Source organism: Hylobates moloch, unplaced genomic scaffold (assembly GCF_009828535.3).
Source record: "Hylobates moloch isolate HMO894 unplaced genomic scaffold, HMol_V3 SCAFFOLD_3, whole genome shotgun sequence".
Classification (NCBI taxonomy): Eukaryota; Metazoa; Chordata; class Mammalia; order Primates; family Hylobatidae; genus Hylobates; species Hylobates moloch.
The window spans coordinates 41,015,475-41,035,798 of record NW_026652278.1 but is presented as its reverse complement, the minus strand read 5'-3'; the positions used below and the strand labels follow the sequence as shown (position 1 = coordinate 41,035,798).

At 40.1% G+C, this 20,324-nt stretch overlaps 1 protein-coding gene and 2 pseudogenes across 1 annotated transcript in view; 1 reads left to right on the top strand and 2 right to left on the bottom strand.

Annotated features, from left to right (window-relative positions):
• KIF11 (kinesin family member 11) overlaps positions 1-5,915 on the top strand; it is a 63,843-nt gene extending 57,928 nt beyond the window's left edge. Inside the window, exons 20-22 of the mRNA XM_032136677.2 lie at positions 337-488; positions 911-1,027; positions 4,167-5,915. Of these exons, the coding sequence (XP_031992568.1) occupies positions 337-488; positions 911-1,027; positions 4,167-4,298 (401 nt within the window). The 3' untranslated portion in view covers positions 4,299-5,915. The remainder of the gene's footprint in view (positions 1-336; positions 489-910; positions 1,028-4,166) is intronic.
• Positions 5,916-10,871: 4,956 nt separating this feature from the next.
• Positions 10,872-11,033, bottom strand: LOC116466248 (U2 spliceosomal RNA; annotated as a pseudogene).
• An 8,224-nt stretch (positions 11,034-19,257) lies between these two features.
• On the bottom strand, positions 19,258-20,324 carry LOC116478683 (eukaryotic translation initiation factor 2 subunit 2-like; annotated as a pseudogene).

The window sequence follows — 20,324 nt, the reverse complement described above, 5'->3', positions numbered from 1 at the left end:
GGGAAATCTATTCATTCCAATAATGCTGCCATTTTTTTCAGAACACTATAACTCCTTTTAGAGCTTATAACACATCTTTTATATATCCTTAGAGATGGTAAACTTCATGTTTTAGAGAGTAGGATGAATCTTGAAAACAGTAAAGTCTGTTGTCAAATTAGAAAATATTGTTAGTTGCAAACAATGACAGGTAGCAAGATTGATCATCATATGGCAATTATATTTTTATATTTTATATTTTTAGAAGACAAGATTAATTATGAAGTTTTAGGTTTTTTTTTTATATTTACATCTCATACTTTAATTTTTACAACTCTTATCTAATGTCCATTAAAGGTACAACACCACAGAGGAAAAATTATTTATATCCATCAACACTGGTAAGAACTGAACCACGTGAACATCTCCTTGATCAGTTGAAAAGGAAACAGCCTGAGCTGTTCATGATGCTAAACTGTTCAGAAAACAATGAAGAAGAGACAATTCCGGTAAATTTAAAGGATCATAATTTTATAATAGAACTATTTTATGAACTCTTGATGTGGTTGACTTCATGTGAAGAATTTTACGGTTTACCCCTCAATCTTACCCTGCCTCTCATTAATGATAGGCCTGGCCCCTAGGCTTGTTTCTTTTAATCTTACTAGTTTTTAAATTATGCTAGTAGATAATAATAGCCAATACTTAGTATTATGCTTAGTAACATTGTTATATAGGAACCTCTACTCTCTATAAAAATATATTAGGAATTATTTTCATTAATTTGTAGACTTTCTAATAATTTTGTTGAGGTTTAACTTTTATATTATACCATGGGCATTGTGTTATATTCAAAGAAGAAAACTGTTGTTACTCTTGTGATGACTTTTAAGCCCTTGGACTTAGTCACTCATCCAGTTTCTTCTTTTAGGATGTAGATGTAGAAGAGGCAGTTCTGGGGCAGTATACTGAAGAACCTCTAAGTCAAGAGCCATCTGTAGATGCTGGTGTGGATTGTTCATCAATTGGTGGGGTTCCATTTTTCCAGGTATATCATATCAGATAACCCTTCCATATCTGATGTAAGTCATTCATTTACTATTCAGTATAAAGGTATTATTCGTGGTGAGTAGAACAACAAAAACCTTTCAATTATTCCTTAGGATGGCTTGTTAACGCTTTTGATTTGAATTATTTACAAAAATCTGATATTGATAAGGGGTTTTCTGAAGAATAAATGAAGGCAGAATTTGACTTAATCTACATCCTTAGCTGATAATCTTTAGCTATTGTATTTATTCCTTTTCTCCTTCCTATATACTCGGACACTGAGAGCAGTCATTTCTCTTCCTTCTACCTTTGACATGTAAGTCTTGGAACCTATCTCTGCCCATAATCAGACTTTGAAGGCAAAGTGATTGAAAAGATTGAGAGACTGGAAGCCTCTTAGGTTATATTAGTGATTTCTCCTGCCTGAGGCTTTTGTCTTGTGAACTGTTGCCCCATGTTTCCTGAGCACCTTGCCTGCTCTAATCCAATGTAATTAAATCCTGTGACCTGTCCTACCCACTTTTTTTTTTTTTTTTTTTTTGAGACTGAGTCACCCAGGCCGAAGTGGAATGGCACGATCTTGGCTCACTCAACCTCCACCTCCCGAGTTCAAGTGATTCTCCTGACTCAGCCTCCCGGGTAGCTCGGATTACAGGCATGCACCACCATACCTGGCTAATTTTTTTTGTATTTTTAGTAGAGACAGGGTTTCACTATGTGGGCCAGGCTGGTCTCAAACTCCTGACCTCAAGTTATCCACCCTCCTCAGCCTCCCAAAGTGCTGGGATTACAGGCGTGAGCCACTGTGCCCGGCCCTCTACCCACTTTTTTTCTTTACTTTTTTTTTTTTTGAGACAGAGTTTCGCTCTTGTTGCCCAGGTTGGAGTGCAATGACGTGATCTTGGCTCACCGCAACCTCCACCTCCTGGGTTCAAGTGATTCTCCTGCCTCAGCCTCCCGAGTAGCCAGGATTACAGGCATGTGCCACCATGCCTGGCTAATTTTGTATTTTTTTTTTTTTTTTAGTAGAGGGTGTTTCTCTGTGTTGGTCAGGCTGGTCTCGAACTCCCAACCTCAGGTGATCCGCCTGCCTCAGCCTCCCATAGTGCTGGGATTACAGGTGTGAGCCACCGGCCCGGCCCCTGCTACCCACTTTTTAATACTGTTGAGAACATAGTTGGTTTATGATTCATCTCAGCATTGATGACTGAGTACACAATAAATGTCACCAATCCCTTAATGTTCTCTGTGGGTAAGTAGGAGGATTCCAGTGAAATACAACTTCCAAGTGAGGCTCTATAAAGTGCTGGTATCTTTTCCTCTAATTTGAAGGTACAAGCCTAGACAGAGTGTGTGAAGGAAAAATTTCCTTACGTAGGACATTGGTATCTACATTTACAGTTGAAGTTCTACTTCTGAGATGCATATGCTTGTACCTTTTTTTTAAAAAATATATAGAGAGACAGGGTCTTGCTATGTTGGCCAGATTGGTCTTGAACTCGGCCTCAAGCAGCCCTCCTACCTCAGCCTCCCAAAATGCTGGCATTACAGGCATGAACCACTGCGCCTGGCTGCTTGTACCTGTTTTTGTGTGTGTGTGTGTTTTGTTTTGTTTTTTTGTTTTTGAGACGGAGTTTTGCTCTTGTTGCCCAGGCCAGAGTGCAATTGCGTGATCTTGGCTCACCATAATCTCCGCCTCCCGGGTTCTAGTGATTCTCTTGCCTCATCCTCCCGAGTAGCTGGGATTACAGGCATGCACCACCACACCTGGCTAATTTTGTATTTTTAGTAGAGAAGGGGTTTCTCCATGTTGGTCAGGCTAGTCTCGAACTCCCGACCTCAGGTGATCCGCCCGCCTCGGCCTCCCAAAGTGCTGGGATTACAAGCGTGAGCCACTGCGCTCAGCCTGTAACTGTTTTTAATAGATCTACAGCTCCTTTCCTTAAGGTCTAAAGATTCTCCATCCCTGCTTTCAACAGTTAACAAAGTTCCAACTCAGATTCTCATAAATTCCTCCCTGTCTTCCTCTGGGCAATGTTATTCCCGAATTCTTGCCACCTTTTGCTTTATTCCTTACTATTAGAGAACTATAAATATGTTTCTTTCAGTTTTCATCCTTTTCTTCTATCTTATAAAGTTAGGAAAGGGGGAAGGATAAGAGAACCTGGTGACTACTTAATTCCTGGTCAGAAATTCTTTTATTATTATTATCTGTGGCATTTTGAATTAGGCTTAGTGATTCAGCTATGGCAAGGAAGTCCCTACAGTACCAGAAAGGGTTTGGGATGGGGTTTTAGACCTTCAGCTGAAGTTCAGAAATGATCTTTTCCCTAGTAGCAGTGTGATGTGGGGATTTTCTCTGGGTTTAAAACTTTAAAAGTTGGTTTATAATTTGTCTCAGCATTGATGACTGAGTGTACAGTGAATGTTACCAGTCCATTAATGTTCTGTATGGGTAAGTATGGTTCCAATGAAATAGAACTTCCAAATGAGGAACATGAAATAGGTTTTACAAATAAAATACAATTTTAAAAAACAAGCAAAAGTGTTTTTAAGGTGGCCCATATACCAGTTTCTCTGCTTAAAACAGAATTGACTTTTCTGCATGACAGCAAATCTGTTTCCTTAGAGCAGGGTTTCTTGACAGCAGTGCTATTGGCATTTTAAACTGGATAATTCTTTGTTGTGATGGGCTTTCCCGTGAACTGTACTATGTCGGTACACAAGAAAAACAGTTTACTATGTGAATACTCACTCAAAGCCAGTAGCACTCCCTGATTGTAACACCAAAAAAGTCTCTTAAGCATTGCCAAACGTCCCCTGTGGGACGTGCTGTGGGAGCAGAATCACTCCCTGATGAGAAGCACTACCCTGGAGTAAAATCTGTAACTATGTCTTAGAAAATAACACAGAAAATTAATATTTCTTTCACTCTGCTCCTTCCATTAGTGATCAAATACAGAAGGCATTTGACGCTACTTGCCAAATTGTTGGCTCAAACTTGTGCTGAACCTTTTCTGCTTTTCTACACTTAAGTTTTTTTGCCTATAACCCAGAGAACTTTGAAAATAGAGTGTAGTTAATGTGTATCAAATGTTACTTTATATTGACTTAATTTTCCCCCCTTAAATCCACAGCATAAAAAATCACATGGAAAAGACAAAGAAAACAGAGGCATTAACACACTGGAGAGGTCTAAAGTGGAAGAAACTACAGAGCACTTGGTTACAAAGAGCAGATTACCTCTGCGAGCCCAGATCAACCTTTAATTCACTTGGGGGTTGGCAATTTTATTTTTAAAGAAAACTTAAAAATAAAACCTGAAACCCCAGAACTTGAGTCTTGTGTATAAAGAATATATATATCAGCCGGGCACGGTGGCTCATGCCTGTAATCCCAGCACTTTGGGAGGCTGAGGCGGGTGGATTGCTTGATCCCAGGAGTTTGAGACCAGCCTGGCCAACTTGGCAAAACCTCGTCTCTGTTAAAAATTAGCCGGGCGTGGTGGCACACTCCTGTAATCCCAGCTACTGGGGAGGCTGAGGCACGAGAATCACTTGAACCCAGGAAGCAGGGGTTGCAGTGAGCCGAGATTACACCACTACACTCCAGCCTGGGCAACAGAGCAAGACTCGGTCTCAAAAACAAAATTTAAAAAAGATATCAGGCAGTACTGTAAATTTAGTTGAATTTTGATATCTACCCATTTTTCTGTCATCCCTATAGTTCACTTTGTATTAAATTGGGTTTCATTTGGGATTTGCAATGTAAATACATATTTCTAGTTTTCATATAAAGTAGTTCTTTTATAACAAATGAATGAAAAGTATTTTTCTTGTATATTATTAAGTAATGAATATATAAGAACTGTACTCTTCTCGGCTTGAGCTTACATAGGTAAATATCACCAACACCTGGCCTTAGAAAGGACCATCTCATGTTTTTTTTCTTGCTATGACTTGTGTATTTTCTTGCCTCCTCCCTAGACTTCCCTATTTCGCTTTCTCCTCGGCTCGCTGTTTCCCTTTTTATTTTTCACCAAACCATTTGTAGAGCTACAAAAGGTATCCTTTCTTATTTTCGGTAGCCAGAATTTTATCTAGAAATCTTTTAACACCTCTTTAGTGGTTATTTCTAAAATCACTGTCAACAATAAATCTAACCCTAGTTGTATCCCTCCTTTCAATATTTTTCACTTGTTGCCCCAGATGTGAAAGCATTTCATTCCTTTAAGAGGCCTAACTCATTCACCCTGACAGAGTTCACAAAAAGCCCACTTCTTTGGAGTATACATTGCTATTATGGGAGACCACCCAGACATCTGACTAATGGCTCTGTGCCCACACTCCAAGACCTGTGTCTTTTGGAGAAGCTCACAATGATTTAAGGACTTTTTGAAACTTCCAATTATGTCTATAATTTATATTCTTTTGTTTACATGATGAAACTTTTTGTTGTTGCTTGTTTGTATATAATAAAATATGTATATGTATCTTTTTCTCGATTCAAATCTTAACCCTTAGAAGGACGCTGGTATTTTTGATCGGGCAACCATATTTCTGGAAGTTGAGATGTTTCAGCTTGAAGAACCAAAACACTTAGAAGGAATATGTACAAAGAATAAATTTTCTGCCCATGATGAGTTTAGTGTGTAAAGTTTAGAGACATTTGACTTTGATAGCTAAATTAAACCAAACCCTATTGAAGAATTGAATATATGCTACTTCAAGAAACTAAATTGATCTTGTAGAATTATCTTAATAAAATAATGGCTATAATTTCTCCGCAAAATCAGATGTCAGCATAAGCTATGAATAATATCTAATAAACTGCCCTCAGTAAATCCATGGTTAATAAATGTGGTTTCTACATTAACCTGCTTGCTCCATAATTTCTTATCTGGCAATGGGTATGTTTAGAGAGCTAGGCAAGCTGCATTCACATTCCCAAAATAAACTATGCAGGTACCACCAAAGAAGAAGGAGCCTAGTAAACATGCAGGCTTTTAGTTGCACTCCAAGGGGCTATCCTAGGTGCAAGGTTAGTGAGAAGTAAGCCCTCACACAGCCTGAAGTCCAGCTTTAAGTCATCTCATTCCATGACTGTTTAAAAGTTATCTGAGAATGCTGATGAAACTAATTTCACTGCCTCACAGAAGCAAAAATAATTTTTAACATCCAGAGCCATAAATTAGCTCTACCAATTTTCATACACAATGTCGGGCCCTCAGAATGTAACCAAGAGTAGCATCAGCAAAAATGGCCAAGTAGGTAGCTTCAGGGACCTTTTCCTCCACAGAAACATTGAAAAATCAAGCAAAAACATTCAGAAACAACTTTGTCAGAACCCAGGAAAATAGTTTACAGCACCAAGCATTTGCTAAATCAAGAAAAAGGCAACCTAAAAAGAGAAGGAAAGCTTGGCAGTGTTTTACTTGCCCTTTCCCCATTCTCAGCTCTGCAACAGTCTTGAAGACACACAGACCACATTCTCAGCGTGGGGTCCTGGTCTTGGGTTCCTAGGGAGAAGAGAGATTTTTTTTTTTTTTTTGGAGACAGTCTCACTCTCACCCAGGCCAGAGTGCATTGGCATGATCTCGGCTCACTGCAACCTCCCGGGTTCAAGCAATTCATGCCTCGGCCTCCCAAGTAGCTGGGACCGCAGGCATACACCACGACACCCAGCTAATTTTTCTATTTTTAGTAGAGACGGGGTTTCACCATGTTGGCCAGGCTGGTCTCAAACTCCTGACCTCAGGTGGTCCACCCTTTTCGGCTTCCCAAAGTGCTTGGATTATAGGCGTGAGCCACCGCACCCAGCCCCAGAGATTTTATTCTTGAAAGATTGTTCTGACCTGTCTGGCAGCCTCGAGGACTGACAAAAGGCACCTGCATTTGTTTGTTTCATCTAACTCAGAACTCAATCATGGTGGGAAATTGGCAGGTTTGTCTCTAAATATTGTAAGGCAAATGAACAACCCGCTGCCACCCGAGGCAAAAAACTACAGTTGAGGTAAACAAAGGAGTGCCTAAAGCCTGAGAGGAAAGCAGCAGAATTTCTTAGGGAAATTAGGTTATTCAAAAGCACCCATGTATATTGGGGGATTTAGAAAGCCATGCACATTCCCAGGTCAGTCTGCACATTCAAACCTGAGAAGACCCCAAGATTTCATGTCTGGCTGATGTGTAAACTCAGTGCAAGCAGGAAGTAAAGGCTAAGGCCAATTTCAGATGGCCCGGATAGGCACTGAAGGTGTGTCCCAAGACAGCCAATCAGCAAAAACTGAGGGTTTTTTTCTTCCTTTGTCAATCTTTGGGGCAAACAGTTTTCAAAGAAATCTCACACACTGGCTGAACGCAAGCAAAAGGAAGACATCTTACAGACCGTGTAAGTCAAAGAACAGAAACTTTACAAAAACAGGTCAGAAAAGTCACTAGGACCTGGTGCTGTGGCTCACGCCTGTAATCTCAGTACTTTGGGAGGCCGAGGTGGGAGGATCACTTGAACCCAGGAGTTCGAGACCTGCCCGGGCAACATAGTGAGAGCTCGTCTCTATAAAAGAAAAAAATTTTTTTAATTAGTTGGGCATGGTGGCACAGGCCTATAGTCCCAACCACTTGGGAGGCTGAGGTGGAAGGATCGATTGAGCCCAGGGGTTTGAGGCTGCAGTGAGCTATGATTGTGCCACTGCATTCCAGCCTCGGGAACAGAGTGAGACCTTGTCTCTAAATATATATGTCACTAAACAAACCACTACAACCCATAGCAAGTAACAAAAACCCTGAGGAGTGAAGAATCTGGTTTCCAGAGTTAATAGTAAAGTAATATTCAGCTTTCAACAAAAAACTATGAAGCATGCAAAGAAAGTATAGCCCACTCACAGAAAAAGTTAGAATAAACTGAGGAAGCATAGACATTGGACTTCTTTAAGACAAAATTTGTAAATCAACTGTCTCAAAAGTGCTCAAAGAGCTAAGGGAATACAGGGAAACAATGTCTCATAGAGACTGTCAAAGAAATTATAAAAAAGAACCATAAAAATTAGCTGAAAAGTACAATAAAAAGGGGGGAAAAATGGTTCTAATAGCAGATGTGGCCAGACAGTAGAAAGAATCAGTGAAGCTGAAGGTAGATCAGTTGAAATTATCCATCTGAGGAAAAGAACAAAGGAAAGAAGCAATTTAAGAAACCTGTGGATTACTACCAAGCATACCAACCTTTGCAAAATAGGAGTTTCAGAAGGAGAAGAGAGAGAAAGGGGCAGAAAGAATATTTGAAGAAATAATGGCCCCAAACACCTCAAATTTGTGAAAACACTTGAATGTACCCATCCAAGAAGTTTGCGGAACTCCAAATAGGATAAGTCAGGAGAGATCCATGTCAAGACATACATAAACTGTCCAAAACTGAAGAGAGGATCTTGGAAGCAGAAAGACAGTGGCAATCAGAGAAATGCAAATCCAAATCACAGTGAGATACCACTTCACATCCAGAAGGATGGCTATAACAAAAAATACAGAAAAAAAAAAGTGTTGGGGATGCTGGAAAATGGGAACCTTTTTGTTTTCTGAGATGGAGTGTTGTTCTGTCACCCAGGCTGGAGTGCAGTGGCGCTCTCAGCTCACTGCAACCTCCGCCTTTTGGGTTCCAGTGATTCTCCTGCCTCAGCCTCTGGAGTAGCTGGGATTACAGGTGCCCACCATCACACCCAGCTAATTTTTTTTCTGGCTAATTTTTATATTTTTAGTAGAAATGGGGTTTCGCCATGTTGCCCAGGTTAGTCTTGAGCTCCTGATCTCAAGTGATCCACCTGTCTTGGCCTCCCAAAATACTAAGATTTCAGGCATGAGCCACCCTGCCCAGCCTGAAAATGGGAACCTTGTACATTGCTCATGGGAATGTAAAATGGTTCAGCCACTGTAGACAAAGAGTTCGGTGGTTCCTGAAAAAGATAAACAGAATTACCATATAGCCCAGCAATTCCATTCCTAGCTGTCTGCCCAAGAGAAAAGAAAACATGCATCCACAAAAATTTATACACAGATGCTATAGCAGCACTATTCACAATGACCCAATGGTGTAAACAACCCATCAATATATGAACGGATAAACAAAATGATTATATACATATGATAGAGAACTCAGCCATAAAAATGAAGTACAGATACATGCTACCATATGGATAAACCTCAAAAACATTATGCTAAGTGAAAGAAGACACAAAAGTTCACATATTCTATGATTCCAGTTTTATGAAATATCCAGAATAGGTAAATTCATAGAATCAGCAGACTGGTGGTGGTTAAATCTGGTGTGAGGGGAATGAAGAGTGACTGCCTAATGGGTATGGGGTTTTCTTCTGGGGTGTTGGAAATATGTTGGAACTAGCCTGTAATCCCAGCACTTTGGGAGGCCAAGGAGGGCGGATTACCTGAGGACAACAGTTTGAGACCAGCCTGAGCAACATTGTGAAACCCCATCTCTACTAAACATACAAAAAATAGCCAGGTGTGGTGTTGGGCGCCTGTAATCCCAGCTACTCGGGAGGCTGAGGCAGGAGAATCGTTTGAACTTGGGAGGCGGAGGTTGCAGTGAGCCGAGATTGCACCACTGCACTTCAGCCTGAGTGACAGAGTGATACTCTTTTTCTTGTTTGTTTTTGAGACAGAGTTTTGTTCTTGTTGCCCAGGCTGGAGTGCAATGGCGCAATCTCGGCTCACTGCAACCTCTGCCTCCCAGGTTCAAGTGATTCTCCTGCCTCAGCCGCCCGAGTAGCTGGGATTACAGGTGCCTGCCACCATGCCTGGCTGATTTTTGTATTTTTAGTAGAGACGGGGTTTCTCCATGTTGGTCAGGCTGGTCTCGAACTCCTGACCTCAGATGATTCACCCACCTCGGCCTCCCAAAGTGCTGGGATTACAGGCAGGAGCCACTGCACCTGGCCAGGGTTCTTAAACTATATATGAATCAGTATAATAATTTTTGAAAGTAGACCATGACTAATTCATGATGTATATTGTAAGCCTTTGGGCAATAACTAGGCAAAATTTTTAATGGATATAAAGCAGATTCATAAAAGTACTCAGTTAATTTTAGAATTACAGAAAATGAGGAAAAGGGGACAAAGAACAAAGAAAAACAGAAAAGAAGTAGCAAATGGATATATTTAATCCCAATAACCACATTAAATGTAAGCGGTTTAAATAAACTAATTAAAAGATAGATCATCAGATCGGATCAAAAGTAATTATAATCTATCTACAAGAAGCCCACTTCAAATAGAAAAGATATATACAGATTAACAAGAAAAGGATGGGAAAAGATATACAAACCCTCATCAAAGGAAAGCTGGAGTGTCTGTATTACTACCAAAGTTGACTTTAGAATAAGGAATGTCACCAAGGATAAAAAGGAACATTACATAATGATAAAGATGTTGATTCACAAAGAGGTATAACAATTCTACATATGTATGTACCTAACAACAGAGGTGCTAGAAACTGACAGGACTGAAAGGAGAAATAAACAAATCCACAGTTATAGCTAGAGACTTGAGCATTTTAAGTAACAGAAGTAGAGAGAAAATCAATAAAGATATTGAAGACCTGACAACTCTGTCAACCACCTTCACCTAATGAATATTTATAGAACAATACACCTAACAATAGGGGAATATATTATTTGTGAAGTGCCTGAAACATTCAAACAATATGAACTATATTCTGGGTCATTAAAAAACAACTCCACAAGTTTTAAAGAATTGAAATCATACAAGTATGAAGTCAATACATACAACTTGAAGTCAATACATACAACTTGAAGTCAATACAAGTCATACAACTTGAAGTCAATAATACATAGTTGGGAATTTTCCAACTATGTATTATTGACTTGAAGTTTAACTCAATTTTAAGTCAAGTTTAATTCCCCAAATATGTCCAAATATTTGGAAATTAAACAACACACTTCTACACTTGATCTTAGCCAAACGGCCGAGAAACGATAAACAACACACTTCTAAACCCACTGATCAAAGAGGAAGTCACATGTAAAACTAGAAAATTTTAAATGGTGGCTTGTGCCTATAATCTCAGCTACTCTGGAGGCTGAGGCAGGAGGATCACTTGAGGTCAGGAATGTGAGAGCAGCGTGGGCAACATAGCAAGACCCCATCTCTACAAAACAAAAAAAATTTAAAAATTTGGCTGGGTGCAGTGGCTCACGCCTTTCATCCAACACTTTGGGAGTTGAAGGCAGGCAGATCACTTGAGCTCGGGAATTCGAGACCAGCCTAGGCAACCTGGTGGGACCCCCATCTCTACCAAAAATAGAAAAAATTAGCTGGGTGTGGTGGAGCATGTCTCTATTCCCAGCTTCTTGGGGAGGCTGAGATGGGAGGATTGCTTGAACCCAGGAGGCAGAGGTGGCAGTGAGCCAAGATTGTGCCACCGCATTCTGGCCTGAGTGATGGAATGAGATCCCATTTCAAAAAAAAAAAAAAAAAATTAGCTGAGTATGGTGACAAACACCTGTAGTCCCAGCTGAGGCTAAGGCAGGAGGATCACTTGATACATATATACATACATACATATACGTATGTAGGTATAATTATATAATATATGTAGGTATGTACAACTATAAATTTCTTCGTAAGCACTGCTTTAGTTACGTCCCATAAATTTTGGTATGTTATATATTTGTTTCATTCCTTTCATAGTATTTTATAATATCCCTTGTGACTTTTTCTTTTACCAATGGGTTATTTAGGAGTGTGTTGTCTAATTTCCTCATATTTGTGAACTTCTCAAATGTCCTTCTGTTGTTTATTTCTAATTTTGTTCCATTATAGTTGGAGAAAAATACTTTGTATTACTGCAATCAATTTAAATGTATTGAGATATGTTTTATAGCCTAACATATGGTCTATCCTGGAAATGTTCCATCCCCACTTGAGAAAAATGTATCTTATACTGTTGTTCGGTGGAATGTTCTATAAAAATCTGTTAGGTCTAATTGGATTATAGTATTGTTCAAGTCTTTTATTACTCTCTTGATCTCCCGCCTATTTGTTTTCTTAGTAAAAGTGGCATATTTAAGTCTCCAACTGTTATTTTTTAATTGTCTGTTTCTCTCTTCAATTCTGTTATTTTTTGTTTCATGTATTTTGGGGTTCTGTTGTTAATTACATATGTTTGTAGTTATGCCTTGCTAATAAATTGATACTTTTATCATTAAAATATATCCCTTTTTATAACTGGTAACAATTTTTGCCTTAAAATCTATTTTGTGGGATATTAGAATAGCCACTGCAGGTCTGAGTTACTGTATGCATGGTATAGCTTTTGCCATCTTTTTTATTTTTTATTTTTTTGAGATGGAGTCTCACTTGTCACCCAGGCTGGAGGGCAATGGCATGGTCTCGGCTCACTGCAACCTCCTCCCAGGTCCTGCCTCAGCCGCCTGGGTAGCTGGGACTACAGGCTCATGCCACCACACCTGGCTAATTTTTGTATTTTTAGTAGAGACAGGGTTCACTGTGTTGGCCAGGCTGGTCTCAAACTTCTGACCTTGTGATCTGCCTGCCTTGGCCTCTCAAAGTGCTGGGATTACAGGTGTGAGCCACCACACCTGGCCGCCAACCTTTTACTTTCAACATAGTCATGTCTTTGAATCTAGTATGTCACTTGTAAGACAACATATAGTTGAATCATTTTTTAAATCCACTCTGCCATTCTCTTACTTTTGACTGGGCTGTTTAATCAATTTCATGTCATTACTATTAAGGAAGGAATCATGTCTGCCATTTTGCTATGTTCTCTATATGTCTTATGTCATTTTTCCTTTCTATTTTCCATTATTGTCCTCTTTTGTATTAAATAGATATTTTCTAATATACCATTTTAATTCCTTTGTCATTTCTTTTTTTTTTTTTACTATGTATATTTTTGAGTCATTTCCCTTGTTGTTTTGGAGATTACAATTAACAACTTAATTTAACAATCTAGTTTAGGTTACTACCAACTCAATATCAACAGTATACAAAATCTAGCTTCTACGTAGCTCTGTTCCCTTTCCCCTTCTTTGCAATGTTGTCATAATTACTTCTTCATACCTTGTGTGCCCATCAGCACAGGTTTATAATTATAACTTTATGCAGTAGTCTTTAAAATCATTTAAAAGAAAAAAAGAATTATAAGCAAAAATATATTCATATGGTCTTTTATATTTATCTATTTAGTTACCTTTACCAGTGCTCTTTATTTCTTCATGTGGTCTCAAATTACTGTCTAGTGTTCCTTCATTTCAACTTGATGGACTCCCTTTAGTATTTCTTGTGTGATAGGTTTGCTAATGACTAATTGTCTCAGTTTTGTTTATCTGGGAATGACTTGTATTTTGCTTCATCTTTGAAGGTTGGTTTTGTTGGATATAAAATTCTTGGTTGACAGTCTTTTTTTCAGTACTTTGAATATCATCCTATGGCTTTCTGGCCTCCATGGTTACTGATAAGAAGTCAGCTGTTAATCATGTGAAGGAGCTCTTCTAAATGATTAATTGCATTTCTCTTTCTTCAAGACTCTTTTCTTTGGATTTTGACAGTTTGATTATGATGATGTGTATAGGTGTGGGTCTTTTTAAGTTTGTCCTAGTTGGAGTTCATTGAGCTTCTTGGATATGGAGATAAATGTTTTTCAGCAAATTTATTTTGTTTTTCAGCAAAAAATGTTTTTCAGCAAATTGTTCCTTCAAATATTATTTCTGTCCTTTTCTCTTCTCTTCTACTAGGACTCTCATTATGTGTATGTTGGTATACTTGATAATGTCCTGCAGGTCTCTGATGTTCTATTCATTTGTATTTATCCTTCTTCCTTTCTGTTCCTCAGACTAGACAATCACAATTGACTTTTCTTCAATTTTTCTTCAACTGACTTTTTTAAGAACTTCAAGATGTCTCCTGCATGAACTTCTAGGTTTTGTTTGTGAGTTATCGTTGACTCTAAAGGAACACCTTGTTGCAGAAACAGGAACCAGGTCTAGGAGTTTTACTGTCAAGCCATAGAAATATGCCTGATGGTAGGCCTTGAGCCATTTAATATATTCTTCGCTGATAATTCTGGTGTTTCCTAGAGATCCAATGGATCCAAAAAGACGTTTGCTGAGTCTTGGTTTTTGCTTAATCACATTTGCTTGTGAGTCCCTCTAGTGAATTTTTAATTTCAGTTATTGCACTTTAAAAAATTTTTAAAAACATGATTTCCTTTAATTCTTTGAACACATTTGAAATATCCTCAAGGATGGTTTCTATAGATTGCTATTTTCCTGTGTAAGAACAATATTTTATTTCTTTGCTTGTCTCATAATTTTATACAGAAAGCTGACATTTCTTTTTTGTTGTTGTTGTTGTTGTTGTTTGAGACAGAGTCTCACTGTTGCCTAGGCTGGAGTGCACTGTTGCTATCTCAGCTCACTGCAACCTCTGCCTCCCGGACTTAAGCAGTTCTCATGCCTCAGTTTCCTGAGTAGCTGAGACTAAAGGCATGTGCCACCACGCCTGGCTAATTTTTGTATTTTTAGTAGAGATGAGGTTTCACCATGTTGGCCAGGCTGGTCTCAACCTCCTGACCTCAAATGACCCACCTGCCTCGGCCTCTCAAAGTGCTGGGATTACAGGCATGAACTACCATGCTAGGCCAAAAACTGACATTTCTAATAATACAATGTGACTACTCTGGAAATCAAACTATTTCCCCTTCTAAGGACTTGTTGATGTTGTTTTTTTGTTGTTGATATTGGGTTTTTTTTTTAGTGGCTTTTCCAAATGAATCTGTGAAGTATGTCTTCTTTGTCACCGAATTCTCTGCTCACTTAGCTTAGTGGTCAGCTAGTGATTAGATAGTTACTTAAATGACTGAATCTATTTACCCTCCCAGCCATTTCCAAGAGGCTCTGTGTATGTTTGTGTTGGGGCACCCTTCACACTCAGGCAAGCATTTAAAAATGCTGACTTAGCTTTTGTCATTTTTTTGCAGTGCCTCAAGGTCAGCCAGATGTTGTGTTAGAACTTAGGACCTTCTTAGGTCTTTCCTGGGCATGTGGACAGATTTGAGCATGCACATAAGCCCATGTATGTGCGTGGCCTTCTGGAGTCCCATGAATATGTCAGCAGTTTTTTTTTTTTTTTGAGATGGAGCTTAGCTTTTGTTGCCCTGTCTGGAGTGCAATGGCACAATCTCGGCTCACTGCAACCTCTGCCTCCTGGGTTCAAGCAATTCTCCTGCCTCAGCCTCCCGAGTAGCTGGGATTACAGGTGCCCGCCACCATGCCTGGCTAATTTTTGTATTTTTAGTAGAGATAGGGTTTCACCATGTTGGTCAGGCTAGTCTCGAACTCACAACCTCAGGTGATCCGCCTGCCCTGGCCTCCCAAAGTGCTGGATTACAGGCATGAGCCACTGCACCCAGCCCCTAATTTTTGTATTTTTAGTGGAGACAGGGTTTCACCATGTTGGCCAGGCTGGTCTCGAACTCTTGACCTCAGGTGATCTGCCTGTCTCAGCCTCCCAAAGTGCTGGGATTACAGTTGTGCGCCACTGCACCCAGTCATGTCAGCAGTCTTGAAAGCCTCCTATGGACACCTCATTCCCCAGCTCTTCTTTTGATGGTTTTGTTTTTTTTTTTTTGGCTGGGGGGCAGCTTGTTTGCCTCAAATGTTATCACTACCTTAGTTAGCTGCATGTTAGCCATGCTACTGATTATTTTCAACAAATGTCCCCGGTGAAAGGCTATTCTTACCGAGCATGGTCTGAGTTGAGTCAAATAAAGGCAAACATTTGTTTTGTTTTTTTTTCTTTAGAGACAGGGTCTTGCTCTATCACCCAGGTTGGGGTGCAGTGGTGTGACCATAGCTCACTGAAGCCTCGAACTCCTGGGCTCAAGCAATTCTCCTGCTTCAGCCTCCCAAGTCGCTGAGACTACAGGTATGTGCCACCACACCTAGTTTTTTTTTATTTGTTGTAGGGGCAGTGTCTCACTCTGTTGCCCAGGCTGGTCTTGAACGCCTAGCCTCACACAATCCTTCCACCTCAGCCTCCCAAAGTAATGGGATTATAGGCCTGAGCCACTGTTGCTGGCCAAGGCAAGTCTTGTGAATGAGGGTTTCCAGGGAATTGTCAGACAGGCCAAATAAGGACAGTTCTCAAATAATGCTATTTTGAGGATCTCCAAACCCATTCTGTCCTAGCAAGTGGCTGCTAGGCTACTGGTCTTCACTATGATTGTAGAACTGTTGGTTTTGAAGACTAATGAGGAGTTGAGGAGAGTGTTGAGAATAAGGCAAGTTAAAACACCACAAAGCTCACCATTCTTACTGAGATACAGCCTTTAAAAAAAAAAGTTCCTTGGGTTGTTGCAAAGCTTTGGTTAATTTCAGAATTCTGAATATTTTTATTTTACAAGTTATCTCAATATTCTCATTGCTTTTATGGAGGAATAGGTTTTTAGAGGCCCTTACTTCACCATTCCTACTGACCTCACCTCATTCAGTAATTTGAAGGCATCATGCCATTGTCTGTTTCAACTTTTTCTGTTGCAAAATCATAGTCAGTTTAATTATTGTTCCTATGAAAATAATCTTTTTCTCCTTGGTAACTTTTTTTTTTTTTTTCTTTGAGACAGGGTGTGGCTCTGTCACTCAGGCTGGAATGCAATGGCACGATTTCAGCTCACTCCAACCTCCATCTCCCGGGCTCAAGCCATCCTCCCACCTCAGCCTCCTGAGTAGCTAAGAATACAGGCACGCACCACCATGCCCAGTTAGTTTTTGTATTTTTAGTAGAGACAGGGCTTTGCCATATTGCCCAGGCTGGTCTTGAACTCCTGGGCTCAAAGCAATCTACCTGCCTCTGCTCTTTGGTTAGTTTTATTTCTTTATCTTTGGTTTTTAGCAGTTTTGCTCTGATATACCCCAGTGTGACTTTGTATGTATCCTGCTTAGGGTTTATACAGTGCTATAGACCTAATTGTGTCTCCCCACCCCCCAATCCACATATTGAAGCCCTAACTCTCAATGTGAATGTATTTGGAAATAGGGCCTATAAGGAGTGAATTAAGGTTTAATGAGGTCTTGAGGGTGGGGTTCTGATACTACAGAATGTGTCCTTGTAAAGAAATACCAGAGAGCGCCCTTTACCTCGCATCCCACTCTGCCACGTAAGAACACAGCGAAAAGGCACCATCTGCAAGCCAGGAAGTGAGCTCTCACTAGAACCCAACTGTGCTGGCACCCTGATCCCAGACTTCCAGCCTCCACAATTTGAAAACATTTCTGTTCAAGCCACCCATTCTGGCTGGGCGTGGTGGCTCACATCTATAATCCCAGAACTTTGGGAGGCCAAGCCAGAAGGATCACCTGAGGTCAGGAGTTCGAGACCAGTCTGGCTAACATGGTAAAACTACGTCTCTACTAAAAATACAAAAATTAGCCAGGCATGATAGCACGCACCTGTAGTCTCAGCTACTTGGGAGGCTGAGGCACGAGAATGGCTTGAACCTGGGAGGCGGAGGTTGCAGTAAGCCGAGGTTGCGCCACTCTGCTCCAGACTGAGCAAAACTCCATCTAAAAAAAAAAAAGCCACCCATTCTATGGTATTTTATGGCAGCATGAGCTAATACATAGAGCTTCAGTCCCATTCTTTTTTTCCGAGATGCCAGTTACATGTATGTTACACTTCTTTACCATAACCTCTTTATGTTTCTCATCCTTTTGCCTACCCATGCCTTAGTAACAGATGACCCTTAAATAATGCAGGGGTTAGGGGTGCTGTCCCACCCCATGCAGTTGAAAATTTGTGTATAACTTTTTTTTTTTTTTTTAAGATGGAGTCTTGCTCTGTCGCCAGGCTGGAGCGCAGTGGGATGATCTTGGCTCACTGCAACCTCCACCTCCTGGGTTCAGGGTTCAAGCGATTCTCCTGCCTCAGCCTCCCGAGTAGCTGGGATTACAGGCGTGAGCTACCGTGCCCAGCCCTGTATAACTTTTGACTCCCCCAGAACTCAGCTATGAATAGCTTACTGTTGACTGGAAGCCTTACTGATAACATAAACGGTCCATTAACACATATTTTGTATATGTATTATATACTGTATTCTTACAATAGGTAAGCTACAGGGAATAAAATGTTATTTAAAAAGACATAAGGAAAATATATTTACTATTAAGTGGAAGTGGATCATCATAAAGGTATTTGTCCTTATGGTCTTCATGCTGAGGAGGAGGAAAAGGAGGAAGAGGAAGAAGAGGAGAGGGAGGAGGAAGAGGAGGAAGGGTTAGCCTTGCTGTCTCAGGAGCAGCAGAGGTGGAAGAAAATCTACGTATAAGTGGATCCACATGGTTCAAGCCCATGTTTTTCAATGGTCAACTGTAACTATTTTCTTACAACTATCACCCAGTCTTTTTCTCTTTTTAACTGACTAGCCAGTAAGTAAATCCATCTTGTTTATAATTTTTTGCATTTTTCAATTCTAGAATTTCCTTCCGATTACTTTTTATAGTTTCCAGCCAAAGTACTCCATCTTGTCTTTAAAGTTTTTGAAAATCCAATTTTTAAAAATCTTGTTTGGGCTGGGCCTGGTGGCTCTGGCCTATAATCCCTGCACTTTGGGAGGCCGAGGTGGAAGGATTGCTTGAGGCCAAGAGTTCAGGACCAGCCTGGGCAACATAGGGAGACCCTGTCTCTACAAAAAATTTAAAAATTACCCCAGTATGGTGGCATGCATCTGTAGTCCTAGCTACTTGGGAGGCTGAGGTGGGAGGATCACCTGAGCCTAAGAGTTGAAGTTGCAGTGAGATATAATCACACCACTGTACTCCAGCCTAGATAAAGAGCAAGACCCTGTCTCAAAATCTTGTTTTGCAGCTCCATTAGCTGTATGGTGCTTTTTTTTTTTCACTGTTATAATAACTTTAATTTATCTTGCATTTTACAGAAGTCTATCAACAATTTTAAAAAAGCACCTCCTTATCCCATATCACATTTCTCTGACAGGTGTTAAAGTAGGCAATGAGTATGTCAACAGCTTGAGCATCAGCGTCTTGTAAGGACTTCAGACCAATCAACCACTCGCCAAAAATCTTTTATCTTGTTTTTAATACAACGGTATATTCACTCTGATGGCAAACATGTCCAGCCACATCTCCACAACACGCTTTGCAAAATCAGTGATTAGCAAATTAGTTAGCTTTGGCACGGAGGTGTGCTCACTTGCCCATGACAGCCTGGAAGCTGGTTTTGATGCTGGCAACAGAACATCTAGAATGACAAGTTTCGCACTGTAGGAAATAGAGTCGCGTGTCCTTCTGCAGGATTGTGTCCAGTAATCGGCATGTGTGACAAGGGACATATTCCTTGATATATCTTCTCAAGACATTTTCTATCTGTTTCTGTTGGAATCTTCCTTTGATTACAAGTTGGTTATTACCATCTATAGAACCACTTGTATCCAATTCAGCCAACAAAAATGCAAGGAGATGTTTGGGCTGACGATGTAATAGTTTACAGATATCTGTAAAGTTGACAAAAGAAGTTTTCTTGATTCCTACTCGGACGACCTGTGGAGGTTTCATGACAAATTTCCTTATCTCCTCAGCAACCATATCTGGATTCTTTTCCCTCATAATGTTGAACACTCGATTCAGTAGCTCCTCATATGTGTAGTCTCTTTCTGAGCCTGCTCAAGCAGGGCCTGTCTGATTACTGAATGAGACGCCATCATCTTTTTTGCTGTCTTCCTCTTCTAGAACTTCATCTTTCTCTAGTATTTCATCCTCATCTGGGAACTTGACCTTCTTCTTTTTCTTCTTTTTATTGCCAAGCATAATGTCAAGGTCATCCTCTGGTTCAGTTGGTTCTTGAACATCACTTTCACTCTTAAGATCCTTTACACCTTCTTCAGCTTCATCAATATCAAATATCTTTTTAGTTTTTTTCTTTTTCTTTTGATTAAAGAAGTTCAAGTCATCTAGATCACCAGAAGCATCTTTTTTCCTAGTGTCCTCTTCATCAGCTTCCAAATCTTTGTCCTCAGTTGGCTCTGGCTCCACTTCTTTTGTTTCTGAAGGCTGGATTATCTCTGTTTGGGTATCCCCTTCCTCATCTAACATAAAAGGCTTCTTTTTCTTCTTTTTCTTTTTGCTCATAGTAGGATCAAAAATCATCTCGTCCCCAGACATGGCTGCGGCTCGAGTGGGCTTGGCACGGACGGGAAGTCAGACGGGTCAGCCCCAGACCCCGGCGGCAG